Source organism: Lagenorhynchus albirostris, chromosome 1 (genome assembly GCF_949774975.1).
Source record: "Lagenorhynchus albirostris chromosome 1, mLagAlb1.1, whole genome shotgun sequence".
Classification (NCBI taxonomy): domain Eukaryota; kingdom Metazoa; phylum Chordata; class Mammalia; order Artiodactyla; family Delphinidae; genus Lagenorhynchus; species Lagenorhynchus albirostris.
In genome coordinates this window covers 168,508,627-168,531,098 of record NC_083095.1, presented here as the reverse complement: position 1 = coordinate 168,531,098, position 22,472 = coordinate 168,508,627, and the positions used below count along the sequence as shown (strand labels likewise).

General features: G+C 43.9%; 1 protein-coding gene across 1 annotated transcript in view; it reads left to right on the top strand.

Moving 5' to 3' along the window:
• SFMBT2 (Scm like with four mbt domains 2) overlaps window positions 1-22,472 on the top strand; it is a 208,357-nt gene that overhangs the window by 26,575 nt on the left and 159,310 nt on the right. Inside the window, exons 3-4 of the mRNA XM_060159924.1 lie at window positions 8,184-8,278; window positions 10,926-11,166. Of these exons, the coding sequence (XP_060015907.1) occupies window positions 8,184-8,278; window positions 10,926-11,166 (336 nt within the window). The remainder of the gene's footprint in view (window positions 1-8,183; window positions 8,279-10,925; window positions 11,167-22,472) is intronic.

Genomic DNA, 22,472 nt, shown 5'->3' with positions numbered 1-22,472 from the left:
ATGTGCCTGGAAAGAGAGGGCAAGAGGATCTGCCCAAGCATCGGATGCCCCTTCCCAAGACCCTTTCTTTTTTTTTTTTGGCTGCACGTTGAGGCTTGTGTGGTCTTAGTTCCCCCACCAGGGATTGAACCCAGACCACGGAAGTAAAAACGCTAAGTCCTAACCACCGGACTGCCAGCGAACTCCCCCTAAGACCTTTTGAAAACCTGGAAGGAATCTTTCAGAAAAGTGCATGATGTAAAAGTATTTAGGTCATGTGAATTTGCACTAAAATATTTCTCCTTGTAAGAAATCCCAAACAAATCAAAAAGCAATCTTTGATTGAATTTCATGTTTAACCAAAGAATTTATAAATGTAACTACTAACTACTTACATGATAGTTTATTTTAAAAAGATAATTTTTAAAAAAGAAAGGATTGCATTATTTTCATAACAGCAAATTATACAAGGACAACTCAGCACTCTGAATCGTAAACGTTTGCTGTGGTGAATTCATGTAAACAGAAAGAGCATTAACTCACTGGGCGATTTGACCCCCATCCAAAAGTTATGAGATGTGTCTTTGCATTTTGATGAGACCAGGCAATGACAGGATTACAGATTGCTTGATATCATTGAGTTTCTTAGATTATGTTTCTCAAATAATATCTGTACCTGGAATTATCTGCAAAAAAAATCTGGAAAACCCTGAAATAATTGCCTAACTATGTTGAAAGATGTTAGTACCTGTTTCAAAAATGGCTTAGTTCTCCCCACTTGTGTTTTTCTGTACATAAAGTAGGAGTGAGAAAACTTCTCCTAAAAGGAGAGCTGAGCCTGTGTCTCCCAATGGAAATGTGGAAATTCTCTTTCAGAGACAGCATAGCCTCATAGCTGAAGGTTCATCCTAATTATTCTACTTTTATTTAAGTACAACTATACTTTAAAAAAGTCTTTATTACATTTGCTAAGTGAGGTTATCTTCCCACTTTTGGAGTCACTGAGCTTTTAATGTATTTTTGTCGGGCACACATCTGATGCCTGTTACTGCGTTGTTTTCAGCAGTGTGTTTTCAAAGCTGTTTCAAAGCCAACCGTGTGTTGAGTTTTCATTTTCTTGCAGCTGCGGTATAACTCAAGCATGAGTAGATCCTGAAGCCATTAATGATAACATGGTGTCGGGAATATTATTTGTACTGACTTTCTTTTGGGGCGATTCCATGACGGGGGAAGCATGAGCGTCAGGTTTGGCACATCTTCAGTGGGGGGATGTGTGCAGTGGGGAAAACTTATCCGACACACGTGGTTAGTTCTTGCTCTTGTGTGGGGCAGCCTGCCTCAAGGTGTTAAGAGCTTTAGTAGAAATAGTAGCTCTAAATTACCTCTAAATGATCCTAACGTTTTTCAGATCTTGGTCCTGACTCACTTTTTCTTTTTCCCTATATGCCTAACCTGTCCTTTCTCCTTGGAATTTCCCTATGTCCTTGTGTAGTGAGGAGGCATTTAGAAGGTGCCACAAAGATGGATTTCCTAGAGAGGAAACAGATTTAAGGTAGGATCTAAACCTTCGTGGCGAGCAGAGGCCGACTTGTAGAAACTCGAATCTAGTTTGGAACATTGAGATGTTAACAGACTCAAGTATGAGTCTTCAAGTAGTTTATTGTCCCTAGGAGTTTCCTTTTAACCGGTTCATCAGTAAAATAGTTTCCGTTCTGGAATCGGTTGTGGGGCTGTTTGGTTCTGGGACCCGCTGTGACGTGCCTAGGGCTGGATGGCATCTTGGTGCCAAGGTTCTTTTCCCCAGAAGTTTCCAGATGAGATTCGTGTGTTGCATGAACCAGAGAAGGCACAGACAGCCTGCAGCTGCTTCTAAGTTGGCTGGCAGGTGCGCGAGGAGAGGTTTGTGGTCCTGAGTTCCAACTGTGTGACAGGCACTCTCTTAAGTACTTCCCACGTGTTGGGTCCCTTCATCCTTCTGCAGCCCAGTGAGACAGCTGCTTTTATTAGCCCCATTTTATAGTTGAGGAAACATCGGATGACAAGTCACTTGGCTCTTGTGTTCCAGCCAGGATTTCATCTCAAGCATCCCGAGGCTCTGAAACGCTGGGCTGTCCCTGCCTTTCGGTGCAGGGAGAAGTTACCCTCATACATACGTGTTCCTGTGAGCACACTTCCCCTGCCCCTACCACCCCACACTTTATGGGACCAGGCGCACCTCAGATCCCTTCTTGTCCTCTCCTCCACTTGTCCCCCGTCCCTCTCCGGTCCCCATGTGTCATGTGACATACAACTGCATCTGCCTGAGAAGCAGCTATACTCGGGCTCTTCTCTGCCAAAGTTTTGGGGCCGTAGGATGGAGTCTAATGTGGTTGCCCTGGGGGTGTGCGCATCTGGTGCTGCTGAGGTCCGCCCCCTCACCCCCAGCTGCTGCGATTCCTTGAATGATGGTCCACTTTGCTGCACTAGAAACTTCAGCTTAAAACAAATGACTCGTATGAACAGCTTTTTTATTTTTCACTTTTGCCTCTTTGCCTAAGGGAGGCTCAAAGAGTGTTGGGGTCCGTGACTGACACTCGCGTCCTGTCAGTGAAATCGGCAGCATGTAAAATTCCTCCTCCTCCTGGGGGGCGCCGAGGCCTCGCCGGTAGACAGCCTGGGTGACCCCGTTACAGGGCACAGAGAAGGAAGGGGACCGGGATTGGATTCCTGGAGTGCTCGGTTTCTCCAATTGCAATTTGCTTGCTGGTGATAAAAGCAAGCAAAATAGTGTGCTGACATAGTGATCAGTAGATTCCTTGACATTCTTTTTCCAGGCCAGCTAAATGTAATTTGCTGATGAAGTCTGCAGATAAAGTGGCATTGCACATTTAGACGGGGCAAGCCACCGAGTAAAAGAATTACACTGGAAACGTGGGCTTGATTTTTTTTTTTTTTGGAACTAGGAGTATTTAACCAGAGTCCCATGGGCTCTTCTGTTTGGGAAGGAAAGGAGTCAACATTCTTAGTAGGAAAATCTGGATCTCTTACTCTTCCAGCTGGGGACTTTTTCAATGTGACTTAATAATATTTCTCCTCTTCCCCTTTTTAAAGTGTCTTTTGAATACTTGTTGCCTCCCCTAGCTAGGCGGTGGGGTGTTTAGTTTTTTCTGGAAAGTCTCTCTGGCCCTCTGGGGTTTGGGTGGCCAGGACACCCTCGAGGACCTTGTGTTCCGGTGTCTGTCCTCCGGCCCTGTCCCGTCCCCGCCCCCGCCCCCCCAGGTGTAATCTTGCAGCTGTGAACTCAGACCTAGGATTGATGTTGGCTAGTCCTTTCTGAGTTTTATCAGTACCTTGTGTCTGTTTAATGTACTCACAGTGCAAACATTTTCTAAACCTTGTGATCCTACCAACCGACTATCAGCAGTTAAAATGACAAAGATTGAATGTCTTCCTCCTTTCTCTATCCACTTAAAAAATAATATCTAGCGCACGAGAAGGTGCCCTGTAAGATTTCATTCATCGTGAACCTGCTGATTCTCTATTCCTTGACTGGGTGCGGATGACAGGTTTAATATTCTCCTATGCAAGATTAGTCTTATTTCAGCTTGTTACATACAACCCAAGATCTGATGACTTAAAAAAAGGTAATGAGTCCTGTGTTGATTCCATTTTTCACCGTAAAGTCGTTTGCACTCCCACTTGGAGTATTCTTTTTCTAGTTAACATGAACGATTCCAGTCACATACACAGCTCTCTGTGTTCTAGAATTGGATCGCCACTAAAGAACACTCCCGCCTTCTTCTGAGCTGTGACACTTCCTTAGTAGCTTTTCACAGTCTGCTTGCATGACATCGTGGGGAGATGCCTCTGACCATTTCCGATGCGGAGAAAAGAGGCCGTCAGAGTTTCCTTGATAAAGTGTTTATGGGTTTAAGAAGTTTATGAATCAGCTGTAAATATTTGCTCTGGGTTTATGAGACCTCCACTCATAAACATGGCGTGTCTGTCTCTTGCTCTTTGAAATGTCTTTAGAGAATCAGCTGCTCAGGGAGGGCATAGGTGGCGGAGGAAGTGTTAATATGTTACAGGTTCCGAAAACCCTCCATTTTGTGTTTGTTTTATTGTTAAAACAGCATACTTAGAGTTAAAGGCATAAATCTTTAAAGGCATAAAGGTTTTAATCTTTAAAATCCCATTCTAGGCCTGACTCTTGGTTGCTTTTGAAAGTGTTTGTTTTGATGGCAGAGAGCAGCAGAGTTTTCCTGAGCACTGATCTCACTGACTCACATGTGGGAAGGGGGTGGGTCCCAGTGGTACCTTTTCCTTTCTTTCTTTTTTTATGGATTGTATTTATCTATTTGTTTATTTATTTATTGGCAAGTGGGATCTTAGTTCCCTGACTAGGGATGGAACCCGAGCCCCGTGCATTGGAAGTGGGGAGTCTTAACCACCAGACTGCCAGGAAGGATCCACCTTCTCCTTTCTTGATTGACGGGAGTGAATGCTGGAGTGAGCACAAAAGCTGCTGCAGCGTCTTTTATTGGGAGAAGAGACTGGAAACGTAGCTTGTAATGAATTAAAATTGGGTGGAAACAAAATTTTTGTTAACAGCCTAGATGAGAGTTTTATGAAGGATCAAGAGCTCTGATGAAGGGTCTCAAAGTTGCAGTTGGGAGGTTTGAGCCTTGGTCTTCGCCTCACCACTGCCTCCAAGTGGTGGAATCATCAGGTCTCCTGCGGTCCTGATGAGGTTCATCAAAGTGCCGCAGGCAGCTCCTAAAGGCTCAGTCTCCACCCGAGTGTCTCTGATTTGGAGGAGCCCGATCTGTTTTAGCAGCTGGAATTCTCCAGAAACCACTCTTCCGGGACCTAGTGCCTCCGTCGGCTCAAGGCCGAGTATCACAGCCACATCCTCTGCTGGCTCTCTCCTCCTTCTTTGCAAACAAGCCCCGGGAGCCCTGCCCCTTCTGTCCTCCTCCCCAGGGGTGGCAGCTGCCTCCCGCCCACCCCCCACCTCCTGGGTCCTCCTGCTGCCCGACTCGGCCCTGAACACATTAACGCTCACCACCACAGAGACAGATAAGCTGGCCCCGGGGTCCGCCTCAGATCCTCCAGGTGGAGAAGGGGGTGATGGAGCGGGGCTGTCTGACCTGGGAAGGTGCCTCGGAGAAGTTCTGGCTTCCACCCCAGGCCACCTGCGTTGGACCCCTGCTTCATAGCTGGACAGTTGTGCGACCTGGTAAGTCCCTTGAGGTGCCCGTCTGTCAGGGTTCCTGGAAGGATTAAATAAGGTGCTGCATGTAAAGCAGTTAGAGGAGGGCTGACACCCCCAGTTCTCGTCACTGCTGTGACAGCCTGTGGTCTCTGGGTGGAAACGGAGGTGCCTGTCAGGGCTGGAGCTGCAGGGCCTGCAGGAGGTGTGGTTTGAGCTGCCGCTGGACGGGAGGGTGTAAGGGAAGCACAGACTTTCACTGCAACAAGTCAGCTACCCCAGAGATTCGTACCAGGCCACCCTGGCAAGGAAACCGTGCTGCGTCCGTGCCTCCGGCTAGTGGGTCAGAAAACAGACTTGATCACTGATGCCCAGTGCGGCTTGGGTGAAAAGGATTGTGGGCAGAACTGTTGGGTGACCCCCTGAGGCATTTTCTGGAGCCTGACTGCTTTCCCTTTGGGTTTGCCTCCCTGCCTTTAGTAGCTGGAAACCCGCCTCACAGCCCTTGGTAACTGGTGGCTGCAAGACCTGCTGACTTTTTCCAGGGAACATGATTCTGATGGGAGGGCCTAAACCCCAGGGTGACTCTGCATCTTGGAAGAGCTCCAGGGGAAAGCTTTTCTCTTCAGGTGGCGTTTTCTGTTCTTGGACATTTCATGATAAACCACCTTATTAAAGTTGGAGGTGGAAGTTCTTAGCAACTTGGCTTTAGAAGACGACGTTTAAGGTAACTGCCTTTTGACTTAGTGTCTTCTGATGTTACAAAAGCTATCCTCTTCTATCAGTTCCTGAGACTAGATAGAGTATTACAAGAAAATAACTTTTCCCACTTATAATTTATAACATTTAGGAGAAAAAAATAGTGATAGCCTCCAAGAAGTCTTTCTTCTACGAACCCCAGGCACTAATTCCCCCGGCCCACTTGCCGGGTTATACCACTTCTACATTAATACACGATTGATCAAAGCATTTCTTCTGGGCCAATGAAATGGGCTCTTGCTAATAGAAGATACACAAGTTGAACGTCAGCATCCATTGAGTGTTATGGAAAGAAAGGAGAGTCTTAACTTTTGAAGCACTAAATGGCCTGCATGTTTGGACAACCCTTACTACTGCGTGTTCCTTCCTTATAACAGCCTTGCAAATAGGTTAAAATGATGTTTACGGCTCATCAGTTTTTTCAGTGGAAACTATGACATCACATTTATGTTATCTGTATTTTAAAATGAGGTATTTGGTGCTTTTCAACTAAACCGATTATATCTTACTGTACAGTCTGAAATGTTTTGGGAATTGCTTGATTTCTTCCAAAACAGTGGTGTTTTAAGAGCCACGTCGTACATTTGATTGCACTTCTCCTTGTTCCTTGTCCTTGGAGAAATGTGTGTCCTGTAGGTTTCCACCTGGGTGCCTTGTCCTGAGAGCTCTGTTTCAGGAGAAGGCAGGAGAGGGTCCCTGGACGGGGTGGGAGTGGGGTCAGCTGACAGCCGCTCAGTTCCTGTGGCTAACCGGCCGGGCGCCTCACACACCTGAGCGGTCCTTCTGGGTCTCAGTGTTTTTCCTTGAAATGACTTTGGAGTCAGTGCTTTCTGAAGCCCCAATGATCTATGAGATTACTTTATAATCTCCAGCTGTTGTACTGTATATACATCAAGGTGCTCACTTGGTGCCCAGTGGTTTCCTTCACCTTGTCCTCCAACCTCCCCAAAGACCGGAGTGTCTCCAGTGGATAATCTCAAACAGGCTAACGTGCAGCAACTATGCCTTGAAGCAAATCTCATTTCATTTACTGAAGAGCCCTTAATCTTGCCCTTAATCTTACTCTTGATGCTGTCAGGGTAGTCCAAGCAGAATTTCTTCAGGGTTTTCCTTGATTTCCTCCCCTCCCCTCCCCTCCCCTCCCCTCCCCTCCCCTTCCCTGTTTCCCCTCCCTCCCTTTTCCCTTTCTTTTCTTTCCTTTCTTTCTTTTTTTTTTTTTTAAAGAAGATGTTGGGGGTAGGAGTTTATTAATTAATTAATTTATTTTTGCTGTGTTGGGTCTTCGTTTCTGTGCGAGGGCTTTCTCTAGTTGCGGCAAGCGGGGCCACTCTTCATCGCGGTGCACGGGCCTCTCACTATCGCAGCCTCTCTTGTTGCGGAGCACAGGCTCCAGACACGCAGGCTCAGTAGTTGTGGCTCACGGGCCTAGTTGCTCTGCGGCATGTGGGATCCTCCCAGACCAGGGCTCGAACCCATGTCCCCTGCATTAGCAGGCAGACTCTCAACCACTGCGCCACCAGGGAAGCCCTCTTTCCTTCTTTCTTTTATGTGAAGTATAGTTGGTTTACAATATTGTGTTAGTTTCAGGTGTACAGCAAAGTGATTTCTTTATACATATATGTATATATATTCGTTTTTTGATTCTTTTCCATTATAGTTTTTTACAAGATATTGAATATAGTTCCCTGTGCTATACAGTAAATCCTTGTTGTTTATCTATTTTATGTACAGTGGTATGTATCTGTTAATCCCATACTCCTAATTTATTCCCCCCACCTTTGGTAACCATAAGTTTATTTTCTATGTCTGTGAATCTTTCTGTTTTGAAAACAAGTTCATTTGTACTATTTTTTGTATTCCACATGTAAATGATATCATACGATATTTGTCTTTGACTTACTTCACTTAATATGATAATCTCTAGGTCCATCCATGTCGCTGCAAATGGCATGATTTAATTATTTTTCATGGCTGAGTAATATTCCACTGTGTATATAGACCACATCTTCTTTATCCATTCCTCTGTTGATAGACACGTAGGTTGGTTCCGTGTCTTTCTTGAGTCACCTGTCTCTAAAACCAGCAAACAGAAGCTTTGCAAAGAATTCAACAGTATTCTCCTACACACTGAATTTGTTTCTCTCTTGCATGAAGGATTTTCTGGTTTACATGGAAGGCCAATGCCTTTCCATTCTTCACACTAGTATTGATATGCTTCTGTTTTTTGTTCTTTTTTTTTTTTGTCTTTCGACAGAAGAAGGCTCAAGCTTGGAGGAAACCGGCTTTAACTGGGGAGAGTATCTGGAAGAGACGGGGACCAGTGCAGCTCCTCACACATCGTTCAAACATGTGGGTGACCTCCTTTCTCCTTCTGATCTGTCTGCGGGGGTGGGAAGGGTGTCTTCAGGAAGATGCCAAACTTACTGGAAGAAAGGGAATGAGAAGAAAAGAGAAATTTGGCCAAGATTTCTTAGAAATGCAGAGGAGATGTGGAAGTGAGTTTGATTTTCACAGAGGGCTGCAGGAAAGGTGGGCCTTGCTTTAATCCAGGGCTGGGCCCCGGGGTGGTGCTCAGCATGAGAAATGGTGTGTGGTCTTAACCTCATTCTGTGCCTCAAAAAACCAGATTAGAATGATGTGTTCTGTGCTGTCTGGGGCGCACAGCCCAAGACAGGTAAGGTTGATGTGAATAAATAAAAAGCCAGCAAACTAGGCAAGTAGGCGTCAATGAGTAATGTCTTCTTAGGAGATGTAATGGCTGTATATTTTAAGTTTGAATTGATATTTTTCTTTTGAAAAGACACCTAAAAGCGTTAGAGCCATTTGTGGACAGATGAGTCAAATTACAGGAAAGACCATAAATATTCAGGAAGTGTTTGGATCAAACCAAAAAAAATCACCGTCATCTATACTGTTTTTTGAACAATGCAAATAGCATGCCAAGCAGAGGGCAAGTCCCAGGAAATAACAAAACTAAGTTTTTACCAGATGTTTGCTTAGATATGAGATTTTGGTAATATATCATTAGCAAGAAAAAGGTTGAGTTTCCAGGACCTAAGTTCTTAGGTATTACTATTGCTTTATTGGAAATGAAAATTTAATACTGAGGAACATTTTTTTCCCCCACTGGGCCTTTCCAAGGCAAAGATGTAGCCTCAGTATCATAAACAAATTGGGGGATTTTCTCAACCTGGTCTTCCTTCTGGCTCTTTTGTTGAATTAGGAAGCCACTTTATTTTAAGGTGACATTTTATTCTTTTTGGAAGTGAAGTGTTCCTTTGAAAAGGAATTTAAGACCTTATTAAATTTACATGACCTCGTTAAGGGTGGATCGCATTCCGATTCTCCTTTTATACTGACACTTGTACTGTGATGATTGCTGGTTTATTATGAACGGGACTGTGGTCATTTAGTGAAACCAAGAGTGAAATATTAAAACATAATAAAACTAAAACTCACCCAGCATACAGTGTGGATTCCGTTTTGCAAAAGCCATTGTAACATCTGCCTTTTACGATGCCAGGATGACTTGGTTAGATTTCTCCAGGCGCTTTAGGAATGAGATAGAGATCAACAGCTTTTTCCTTCCTTTTCTGTACCAGGAAGTTCTCAGTATCTCTGCATACGGAGTCAGTCCTGTTCTCTTTCACCCAATCCATCCTCCTGCCCCACTTTCAGGCACAGTATAGTGCCCTGTACTGTGGATGCAGAATGTCCCCAGGCCTGTCTGCCAGGCTTAAAGGAAGAGTAGCCCAGGACCCATGGGCGAACAGTTCATAATTCCATCATCTCTTAAGCAGCAGCTACTCAGGGACATCCGATGTGCTGGCCTTAGAATATTATAACTCACCAGGATGGAAAGCTTTCTTTTGCAGGGAGGGCTGGCAAATATTAATAGATGATAACCCTTCATTGAAAGAAAAAGAAAATCCATTTTCTGAGGCTGCACTGTTCACGCAGTAGCCACTAGCCATCCAGCATTTGGAAAGTGTGTCATCTAAAGTGAGACTGAAACCAAGTAGGACCCTGCAGGGCCTTCCTGAGAACAGACCCCCCTGTGTCCCCGCCTCCAAAACTGCAGCCTCCTAAGGCTTTCTCTGAGTTGCAAAGAGCAAATTTAATCAGAGAAGAAAATGTAGAAACTAAGGAAAGCAGTCAGGCAGGACAAAATAATAACAGTTTAGCCATAACACAAATTCAGGGGCCCTTAGTTCCTGCTCAGGGGCTATAGATAATATCCTGAGCCGTATCCTTGAGTTGATTTGCAGATACTGAAACCCCACCAGGTAGAAGAAGTTAACTGCATGCTGACCACCAGCAGGTAGACCCCAGACTGGTTGGAACCAGAAGGTTGATGATTGAGATTCTCGAAACATCACCCTGTTACCTCACCACCAACCAATCATAGAATTATTCGTGAGCTGGTGACACGCCTTGTGACCCACACCCCTCACCTTGCCTTTAGAAACCCTTCCCTGAAAGCCACTGGGGAGTTTGGGTCTTTTGAACATGAGCTGCCCGTTCTCTTGCTTGGTGCCCTGCAGTAAACTCTGCACTTTCCTTCACCACAGCCCGGTCAGTAGATTGGCTTTGCTGCACCTCTGACTAACGGACCCAAGTTCTGTTCGGTAACAAGATGTGCCGTAAGTGTAGAATACACACCAGATTTCAGAGGCTTCATTGGAAAATAAAAATGTAAAATTTCTCACTACTATATTTTTATATTGGTTCCCTTTTGAAATGATGCTATTTGGGATCTGTTGGGTTAAATAAAATACATTAGTAAAATTAATTTCATCTGTTTTATCTCTCTCTCTTTTTTTTTTTAAAGTGGCCACTAGAAAATTTAACGTCACACCAGTGGCTTACATTACATTTCTTTTAGATGGTGCTGATCTAGGGCAACAGAAGTATTAAGTGCTGTGTTTTCAGTCGTTCACATAATCTTCTGGATGGACGTGTCTGGTGTAATGACGGATTTTCTGTGTTCCTTAAGGTTGAGATCAGCATTCAGAGCAACTTCCAGCCGGGGATGAAATTGGAGGTAGCCAACAAGAAGAACCCGGACACGTACTGGGTGGCCACGGTCATCACCACCTGCGGGCAGCTGCTGCTTCTGCGCTACTGCGGTTACGGGGAGGACCGCCGGGCCGACTTCTGGTGTGACGTGGTGATCGCGGATCTGCACCCCGTAGGGTGGTGCACGCAGAACAATAAGACCCTAATGCCCCCGGACGGTGAGCACGGGCTGGCCCAGCTCTCGGGTATCACTTGTGATGCTTGTAGAGAAAACCTTGTAGAGATTCAATAACTGATATCCTAGGAAGGTCCAGCACTCTCAGGGTCTCTCCTTGAGTTACATTAGCCTGAGGGCGCTGGAGTGAGGGGGGACTGGGTGCATTTTCAGATGTTGGAGCTGAACTCGACAGTTGAGCCCACCATGGCCTTTATGCCTTTGATCCTCGGGTGGGTTTCTGGAGGTAGGAAAGGAAGACCAAAGGGATGCCCATGACGGAGGCCTTGTTCTCCCTTTGCTGATGGATTATCTTGCTTTTCTTTTGCTTTAGAGACTTGATGTTTTGAAATGCACTATAGTGCATCAGAAACAGGTTTCTCTAACAGGTTTTAATCTGTCTTGTGTGGGGAGACTGTCAAGTTGAGAAACATGTAGAAAACCAAACAGATGAGGAGAAATGATATTACTCTCAAAGAGATTGCCAAAGCGTGTGTAGATTAGATCCATTTAGTTGCTGGAAAATGGTGGTTCTCTACTGGGGCGATTTTACCCCCCAGGGACATCCAGTGATGTCTGCAAGCATTTTTAGTTGTGAGAGGGGAGGAGGGGGGTGCTGCTGGCATCTGGTGGGAGGGGCCAGGGATGTTGCTACACATCGTACAGTGCACAGCAACCCCCCAGACGGTGATGTTATTGGGCTCAAACTGCCAATAGTGCTGACTTCGAGAAATCCTGCTGTAAGAGAATGGGCTGTCTCTTCGGATGATCAGGAACTCATCCGATCCTGTAAGTGAGAGAAACTGCCTTACCAAAAAGCTGAATCTCAACCCCCTGTCCTCTTTGCACTTGAAAACTCCTGATGCTAATTCTCAAGCAGGTGTAATGTCTCCTTGGGACCTGCCTGCCTATCTTAATTTTGACTTGATATTTTTATTTTGAAGCAACGCGTAAAGTATTAGAGCTGACTCCGAGGTTCCTTGTGTCCATCCTATTCACAATTGCTTTTCCCTTCTGGAGCATTTGTAAAGTTACGTAGAGAAGTGTCATAACAAACGCACGGAGTCTGAGTTGCATTTACGTGACGTGTGTAAGGAGTGAATCCGTTGCCTTGGCCTTACCGAATGTGTTGGCCCTTTATCGTCTCAGAAAGCAGAGAGAAGGTCCTTCTTTCTTTACTTATTATTTTTTTTAATTAATTTATTTATTTTTGGCTGCGTTGGGTCTTTGTTGCTGCGTGTGGGCTTTCTCTAGTTGCGGCGAGCGGGGGCTACTCTTGTTGCAGTGCGTGGGCTTCTCATTGCAGTGGCTTCTCTTGTTGCGGAGCATGGGCTCTAGGCACGCAGGCTTCAGTAGTTGTGGCTCGTGGGCTCTAGAGCGCAGACTCAGTAGTTGTGGCGCATGGGCTTAGTTGCTCCGCGGCATGTGGGATCTTTCCAGACCAGGGCTCGAACACGTGTCCCCTGCATTGGGAGGCGGATTCTTAACCACTGCGCCACCAGGGAAGCCCTGTAGCTTTATTTTTAATATAACACCTCACAGAGGGCAATATTTGTCCTTCTGTGCCTGGCTTATTTCACTTAGCCTAATATCTTCTAGGTTCATCCACGTGGTAGCCTATATGACACGATTTCCTTCTTTTTAACTGCTGAATAATATTCCATCTGGCTTTGAATTAAAACAGCCACTGAGGTGAGACTATAATATCCCTGTGATTTCCGATCTGTCATGAAAAAAGTCAGTTGTTTTTTCATTTTCCGGCTCCTTGTGAACTATATAGTTATTACGATTCCTTTAAAATTTTTTAAAAATTGAAGTATAGTTGGTTTACAATATTATATTAGTTTCAGGTGTACAGCATAATGATTCAGTATTTTTATAGAGTATACTCCATTTAAAGTTATTTCAAAACAATGGCTCTATCTCCCTGTGTTGTACAGTATATCCTCTCTGCTTGCCTGTTTTGTACACAGTAGTTTGTATCTCAAAATAAATCAGTCTTGATGGATGAATTGTACTGATGGAATATTGGGAAAATATCAGTTTTAGAGAACTAGACACTTTCCCACTTGCCAGCTCTGCACACAAAAGCCATGTAGATATGTCCACACACTCCCAGGGGGTCCAGACATGAGTTGATCCCAGGGGCAGATACATACCTGGGGACACCGAGAGTGGGGGGCATAGAGGGGGACCGAGAGGCAGGCCCTTCTCCTGTGTGAAATCTTGCCTTTTTGCTGTCCTTGCTTATCTCATGACTTACTCTTAAATTCTGACACTTTTTAAAACACCCGTGGAGAAGATGTCAGAGGGTTTTACTCTGTAATAGAGCCTCTAGTGGATCATTTTAGTGAGAAGTTCCAGGGTACAGAATTTTTAACACTCTAAGAGCTAATGGGTTCATTTGGTAAAAAAAAAAAATCCATGCTGTTGCTTGAGAAAAGAAGGCAGCGTTGATGAGTCAATTCTTCTTCCTTGCCTGGGTGAAAAATGTGGCAGTTGCCACGGTTTCAGAAACACCATCAAATTTGTATCCTCCTGACCCTGTGCTCTTAGGCAAGACGCAGACACACTTAAAATGACTAATTGAAAATGAAAAATGGGGAAGCCCCATGAAAAGAGAAACCATTAATGTGAATGAAAGATTTGAAGTCTGTTCAGACCATCCCAAGTGATGCTAATCGGAGAATTTCTTTATTGCTCCTTTTAAAGAACTTTAAAAAAATTTAGTCGGTGATCGATACAGCTTGGAAATCTCGAGTGCAGAGAACAAAGTCAGGAAGTAGCAGGTTCATGGGGCAAGAGGTTTTATTGATTGCTGTAGTGCAGGATAATTATTGCTTCGTAGCCAGAGGTGGCAGCTTGTTCCAGAGGGAATCGTAGAATCTATTCTTGCACAAGGATTCTTGTTGGTGTGGTTTTCTGTCTTACAGAGCTCATTGCACTGGAAATCCCGCAGCTGTACCTGGTCGATCTTTGTCGTGGTTAAACTTGAAAGGTGTCCCAGAATATTAACAGGAGTGAAAGCGGTCCATGACACCTCGTGTACTGGTTTGGGAGGCTCCGTGGTGATAGATTTTCTTACTGAGCCCAGGAATCGGGGTAGTATGAAGCAGGGACATGGCGTTTGGAGCCAGAAGATCAGGTTTCTTTCCTTGCCTCCGCCGTTAATGTAGGTACCTCTCGCTCTCCCATTTCCTCATTTTTGAAATGAGGAGGTGATAATGTATAATCTCTAAAGAGCTTTCCAGTCTCACCTGCTTTGGTTTGTGATCTTTGGAAAGGAAAGAAGGAAGGAGGAGGGTGCTAGTTTTCCCATTGTGTGCATGAGGAATGGAGTTTGTTTTGGGATTAGGATTGATGGAATTCTAGCCCAGGAGTCTGTGCAAAGCACCGAAGTCAGGTTTCTGTGTGACTTTCTGGGATGGTGAAGTTTCAGTGGGTTGGGACGCAAACTAGGTTGGGAAATTATGATGAGCATTTGGGTCCTTTGTCACCTGCCGTGGATAGAATTTCACCCAATACAGAATTGTAGACTCTGGTTCCTCGATGGAAGCCAGAGACCTCGGAGTACTCAGTCCCTGAGAGATCGATCAGTATGCAGATGTCAGTTTCAAAATATCGTTGGGCCAAGCAAGAGGATGGGAGTTTTGGGTGGTTTTGTTCATTGATGGGAGAAAGGAGAGGACTGCCTTTTCTGGTCACACTTAGATCTTTCTGGTCATTTTTGGATTCTCCAAGTAATCTTATGTCTTCTGAAGTCACTGCCCTGAGAGTCATGTTTTAAAATTTTAGATGACATTTTACCAAGCACGTAGCATCCTTTGCAGTCCTGTATTTTCCCGCCTTCCTCTTTTAAGTGAAACTAATCTTTGAATCAATGCTGGCCGTCGTTACTCCTTTAAAGTTAGGGGGAAGGAAACAGCATGGCAGCAGCTCTGTTGTACTTTGTTAAGAGAATTCCCTTAATAAAGACACGTTCAGGGAGACCTGGGTTTAGTGACCAGTTGACCATTCCACGAGCAGTGTCCCTGCTCCAGAGCTAATCGGTACTAATCTTTCAAATGAAAAGTATTAAGAAACATAGTACATGAAAGCCTCATGACGTGCGGTGGAGGATGATAGCTCACATTAGGGGAGCGAAAGGTAAAACGTTTTGGCTTTTGGTAAATCAATGAGGCTTGAGTTATTCATAAGCACGTGCAAACTTGCAAAGGGCAGCGGCCAAGTAATGATTGTTTATGGTGATAATGTAAGGAAGTCATTTAATCCAGAGACTGTTTCGCTGTCATTTATTGAGAAGCAGCAACATTGCCTCTTAATGTCTGGGGTTGGGGAACTCTGGCGTCTGGAAGGTTCCTATGGAGTCCCAGGAAGGAATGCTCCGATAAGACGGCAGGTGAATTATGTGTGAGGACAACCGTCCAGATACCTCCCCCCAGCTTTTACACTGAGAGGTATTTATGTGAGCTTTCTACTGGTGCAATAAAAGTATTGGAATTCCAGCGCCTTAGGAATCATTCCACTAATTTTTATTCTCCCCATTATTAAAATTTCTGTAATTTGAATTGCAAACTCTGCAGTCTTGCCAGAATGACTCTATTTGCCATTCAAAGTTGAATCAAAATTACTGGAGTTAGTTAATAGGTAACTTATTTGAATAAGGGATGTTTATTCATGAAGCCTTAGGAGAAAAGTGTGAATATGGCCTTCTGTTAGGTCGTGGAGGTGGATCCCGCCCAGTTCTGAAACTTGGTCCCAGACTGTTCTGGGGAATTGTTGTTTTCAGTATAGTTGACTGTGAAATGAGACATGTGGCAGTCGGTTCACAGGACCGTAAAGTGAGCGGGTGACAGGACTTATCAGTCTGTAACCATTGTTTAACCGTGGACTCAGAACTAGAATTTGATTGTGTTACATGAGATGATCAGCATTTAAAATTCCTATCTTTTTAAAAATTTAAATGATATTTTAGTAATACTAATGAAACCTAGACAATCACATTGTTTTCATTGGCCACCTAATACTGTAACTGGAATCCCATTTGTACACTAATAAGAAAATTAAATATATTTGCTAAAAACTCGAAGAGAAAAGGTAAACCTTAGTGGCCTCTTGGAGTTGAGGGAAGCACATACTCTCACTAAATATTAGATAGTTTGATGTAAAGAGAAAAAAGCCCATGTTGTAAGGAAGGGTAGGATGTGTTTGATAAATATGAGAGTAAATAAACTAAAAGACATAGTTAATACGTTGAAAAAAGTGAGTTAGTATCTTCTTGTCAAAAAAGCCATTTTTGATAATGGTATGTGAAAGAAGGAATATTCAGGTAAGGAATAAAATAATCCCTTCTCTGTAGGTGCTTAACGGCCCTTTAAAACGACACACGTGGTTTGGAGTCCTATCTGATCACGTGGAGACCCTGTGTATAGATTCATTGTGGCGTGGACCAGAGTGGACCTGGCTTGCATGTGTGTGCGTGAGCGTGTGTGTGCGCTTGGATGTGTGCATGAGCGTATGTGTGTGCGTGAACATGTAAGTGTGTTTGCAAGCGTTTGTGTTTATAAGCATGTATGAGCATGTGTGTGCATTTGTATGTTTTGATCTGAAAAGCATCTGAAATAATTTTGGTGTCTACCATGTACAGATGACGTCATTTAACAATTTGGATGATCTGTCGGCATCTCTTGAGAACTTGAGAGATGTAGACCCGTCCCTGCATCCCACACTGCAGCCTCTGCCTCATCCCATGGTCCTTTGCTTTCCATACCATCTGTCCCCTGCTTGGTTCCTCTGATCTGCTCGGGCCCTGTCGGCATCTGGGTCCTCACCTCGAGTGTCAGCCTCTGAGCCTGTGACCTCAAGTTTCCCAGGCGCCATCTGACAACATGCCACATTGGCCTGTATGGTCACTAAGGTTTCCTTCAGCTCGAGAATGTTGAATCTAAGAACTCAAAGAGCAATGGAAGAGAATTTATGAAAGGGCTCTGAAATAAATAGGCTTTATGAATAGAAGCCTAAGAAACTGTGGGTTTTTTTTTTAACCTATGGAAGGAAAAACAAAGATGAAAAACACAAAGGCAGACTATAAATGGTCTTCATCTAAATCAAAAACCTTTGTATATATAGGTAGTGGTGAACTCTTTGTTTATGAGTAAAAAATTAGTCTTCTATAAATTTCTGTTTGGTGTTTGTATTTATCTCTTGAAACTCACTATACTCCACATGCCGCCTTTATCATTTTCTTGCCTAGTGAATAGCTGAATCACAAATTTTAGTGTTTGAGTCATGGCTCAACAATTAAAAACAGTTTCTCTCACCCACAAAATATTTTATGGTGTCCCTACTATGTACCGAGCAACTCAGCTTAACCCTCTCCTTAAGAGCAACACTGTAAACTGACTGGTGCGATTCTTACTTTATATCTGAAAAAAATGTTGCTTGGGGTGTGTAAATAATTTGTCTCCAGGATGGCATCTTGGATAGATTTTTAAGCCCAGAGCGATTTTTTTCCCTCCCAATTCTGAAATCAATGCTTTGAAAATAGCAAGGGTTGTTGAATATTTGTTGATTGATAAAGTTGTGTCAATAAGACTTGACTGTTTAGACTTGAAATATTGGACACATATTATTAAGAAAAATTGTGGAATTGGCTTCTTGTGATTTTTAAGAGGAGGGTAAAAACCTCCTTGTCCAGACTGTTATTTTGTACATTTTTGTCATTTTGTAGGCAAATAGATGGAGGAGATTCGGTCTGGAGCTTCGTTGCCAAATGGTAATCGTGAGATTATGTAAAGATATGTAAATTGTATCAGATGCTATTTGGGTTTTTCTGCTTACAGGAAAACTGTAAGCACAAAAAAGGACTGTAAGATTTTCCTTTTTGGTGTTAGTCATAAATGCATTTATTTTCTTTTGCTTCCTAACCCAGCAGTATATGTACTTTAAATCAAGCCGGTGTTTAATTCTGTGTGGAAGTGAGGGTGATTTCGTTTTGCGGGTTTCCTTCCCTGTTGTCTGACTCGTTTCCTCATGGTTAATCCATCATCTCCTTTGCTGTCAGAGCCCCAGGCCCACCTGTCCACTCTCAGCCTTGGTCCCCCACTGCCTGTCTGGGGATCCTGGCCCTGGGCTTCTCCCAACTGGGTTCGGTCCTGATGGCCCCATGTAGGGAGACTCAGCTTGCATCCGGCCCCTGTTTCTGCTCTGGGCAGACCCTTTAACACCCCAGTGACCCTAATGTAGAGGCTGCAAGAGAAGTCTTCAGTCGCCTTCAAACAGACTCTTCCCCTGGGCACAGGGGGTCCTCTGGGACCGCTGCTCTTCTCAGCTCCGACCCTGACTTGTGGACCTCCCTGTTCTCCTGCCCTGAGCCAGGAGTCTTCAGTGTGGGCCGTCCAGCAGCCCTCAGTGCCGACTGTCCAGAAGCCCTCAGTGCCGGCTGTCCAGGGCCCTCAGTGCCCTCTGTCTAGGAGCCCTCAGTGCCATCTGTCTGCTCTCCATCATGCCTCTACCTCCCTCTAGCCTGTTGGACAGGTGAGCTTCCACTTCTCTTCTTGCTTTGTGTTCCTGAACAAGTCTCTTGACCCCTCACTGCTTCTTACTAAGTCTCCCATCTTGGTTCCACGTTCCCAGGTCATGCTGACCTTCCAGGGCTGTGTCCCATTCCAGGTCCATGCCCCACTTCCACCGCCATGCTTCCATTCCAGGATCATGCTTCCAGTTTGCGTCCTTCTGTTTGGCAGGTCCCTGGGAGAGTCTGCCTTGTTTGACTCCAGCTCTAAAGGAATGACTGATTTTTGCGTAGGTTGTCTCCTGAGCCTAGAATCTTGTTAAAGCTTGGTGAATACAACTAATATGCAAAGTCCTGGGGGCTTGGGCAGTGGGATTCAGAGTAGAGTTTGGTGTTGTGTTGATCAAAATTCTCCAGAGAATCAGAACCAATAGGAGGTGCAAATATATAGACAGATTTATTTTGATAAATTGGTGCAGAGAGTTGTGGAGTTTTGGCAAGTCCACGGTCTGATGGGGGAGGCCAGCAGGCTGGAGACCCAGGGAAGAGTTGCCACTCCAGTCCGGTGGTTGTCTGCTGGAGAACCAGGAAGAGCTGCTGTTGCAGTTGAAGTCCAAGGCCGTCTGCTGGAGAATTCCCTCTTTTTCTGAGGAGGTCAACCATTTGTTCTATTCAGTTCTTCAACTGATTGGGTGAGGCCCACCCAATCAGGGAGGGCAATCTGCTTGATGCAAAGTCCACTTATTTAAATATAAATCTCATCCCAAAACACCCTCAAGGAACTATCCAGCATGGTATTTGACTAAATATATGGGTACAGTGGCCAAGCCAAGTTGACACATAAAATTAACCATCAGCGGTGTGGACTCAAGAGGTATATCCAAGTTAACAGGGCTGTTCTCCTCTACTATCTTAACACCTTCTTAGAGGAGGAATGTTCTATGTGTGTTTGTAATTGATATAGCAGTTTTCCCCTTAACAGATGATCTTCCACTGATACTGCCAAATGTCAGTGCTCTTCACAGAATGCTCTGGGAGGAAGCTGAGAGATGGTGGAGTAAATATAATGCCTATAATGCATTGGTAGCTTTGAATTCTCTGAAAGCAGAAATGCCAGGGTGAAGGGCCAGATATTCTCCTGAAAACTGTTGTGAAATGGACAGAGGTTGAACTTCACTGGCTCACTGCCTGCTTCTCAGGAGGACCATCAGCCTTTGTCTAAGAGGTTGGCAGGACCTGCCTGAGGCAGTGTCTATTCCATAGCCCTTGCTGCTGAGCAGACCTGCCTGCTGGGATTACTTACAAGGGATTTGGCTACTGCAGGTGTACATCCAGATACAGGGTTCTGTGATGTGTTTAAAAAGATAGGAGCTCATGTGCCTTTCTTCTGTCTTTAGCTTAGAGGGCATGCATCATAATTGATTAGGTAGCCTGACCTCAGCTCTGAGAGATGGTATCATGGACCAGTGGTCTTTGATGTCAGTGCTACACTGACACCAGGACAAGAGGGGCTGTGGCCTAGGCTCTGCATTATAGAGACCCCTGTGGATCGCCAGCACCAGCATCTGCATTTATTAAAGAGTACGGAGCTGCCTTGTTCACTGGGGATCTTGCAGTCGGGGCTGGCACGGAGCCGCCCTAATTTTGAGCATTCTCTCTGACTGTTCCGACACCAGACGATGATCCTATCTCTTGTGCCCTTGGAGCAAAGGGCTGTGTCTGAGTGCTGTGGACTGTGTGGGTTGTGGCATTGCATAAAGGTAAAATAATACATGTATTAGTAAAACTATATTTAATAAAGACAAAACTCCTCTCAGATAATAGAATGTTTTAGAATATAATAGAATTTTTGCATACTGAAGGATCAATTTTCAGTAATGCTGAGTGTCCTTCTTTTTCTTCTTCACTCTTTTTGGTGGTCCATCTTGTGGTTCCAGAGGTACTTAATAATTAGTGTAGAATTTGCAACAGTTATACACATTGGCTGAAGAGTATTTCACAATATTTAACAAAATTTAATTTTGTTTTACAAAACCAAAAAATATATTTTACAGTGTAAATTCATACTGTCCCACATATATGTAGCTCTAGACATGACATGTGTTAAGTGTGATATTGAGTTATCACATTGGCAACTGAATGGATATTGACAGCTTGGACTGGATAATTTTATTTTTATAACCACTTAGTAAGATTAAATTCTTAAAAAACTAGATACCATGTTCAATGTTATTTGAATATTTTATTTTTCTAAATTTGAGGTTCATGAATTATAATTTGTGAAGGCAAGGAAAACAAATTTTATGGAATATATATATATATATATATATATATATATATATTTATATATATTAACAGCTTACCAATTATGTAAGTCTTTAGTTTATCACTCATCCACACATTGCTAGCCCATCAGCAGAACACCAGACAAGTCATCATAATTAAATTTAGTAATCTTTAGCATTTTGCCAACTTACAGTCCTATATAAACCATAGCTTTTTCCATCCTTTTTGATTCTGTCAATTATGAAGACGTATTTGTCAGTGTAGGTGGATAGGGCATACTTCACAGTTGGTTCGCTTGATTAATAACTTAGAAATATTTCCACATATTTATGTGGACCTGAATTTGTACTCTTGCCCTGGGCCCCGGACACATCATGGGCGGGCCTGTTCCGGGTTTCCAACGGGATTTTCCAGGTCCCCTGTGCACGGGAAGTCCTTCCAAGGTTACTCTACAGGGGTCGATTCAGGGAGGCAGTTTCCATTGCCTGAGGTGACACCATTGGTGTCCTTTCATGCCTCCCCTACCCCAGCCTTCCTTCTTCTGCTTTGGAGAAGAATGTCCCCGGGGTGCATTGCTTTGTGACACTAAACACAAACTATCAGTTTTAAGTGATCCCTCCTTTACTCGAGGCCTCATACCTACCCTCCAACCGTTAGAAACGACAATTTCCTTTTTATGTTTAATCATCAAACTTTGTAATGTTACATGGATTGTTCTGCTCAGGACTGAAAATAATTGCAATAGCCTAAGCCCAAAGAAAATTTTTATTTTGTGGTCAGAGAAATTTAAAAAAGTTTAATTATGTATTACAGCGTCACATATGAATTTTTGTGGTTGTTTCAAAGAAGTAGGGTCAGAGGAACTATAAAACATTGTGGGGAACAAAAAGATGCTACGTTAGAGTGAGAGCCTGAGGATCTAGGATTTCAAGGAGAAAAAGGAAAACCACACAAACTGACTGGTAATATTCATGTCTGTTTTAAAATGTGTGGTGGAAGAGATCAGATCATTCCATTGACTGTATTTATGGGAGCGATATAGCAGTTTTATTCAAAATGGCATACAGGCTATACATAGGAAATGACATCCTTTGTAACTGTTCAAAACAAGGCAACATTTTAGAATGCCAAATTGAAAATACATGAAGTGGAGCCATTAGATTTTCAAAAGTAGAACCTGGGAGGTTTACATTCGTCCTGAGTAGCTGATGCCCCGACCTTGCGAGTCTCTGAGTATTTTGAATGTCCTCCCCTCTTCCGTCCCCCTCGTATGCATCCTGGAGATGGGATGGGATGAGATGTGACCCACCCTCAACCCACCTCTCATCCCTCCATCGCCCTGACTCTGCTGTGCTCCTTCAGCTCTCTTGTTCCCTCATGACAGGTTTTCTTATAATTTAGATGATTAGAAGTTCTCAGGGCTTTGGAAGTATTTACCGTCATAGGGCTTTTATGGAGTTATGTGTAAGTCATTGAATTCCTTTGGCTGTGATAAGGTGCACATCTTCCTC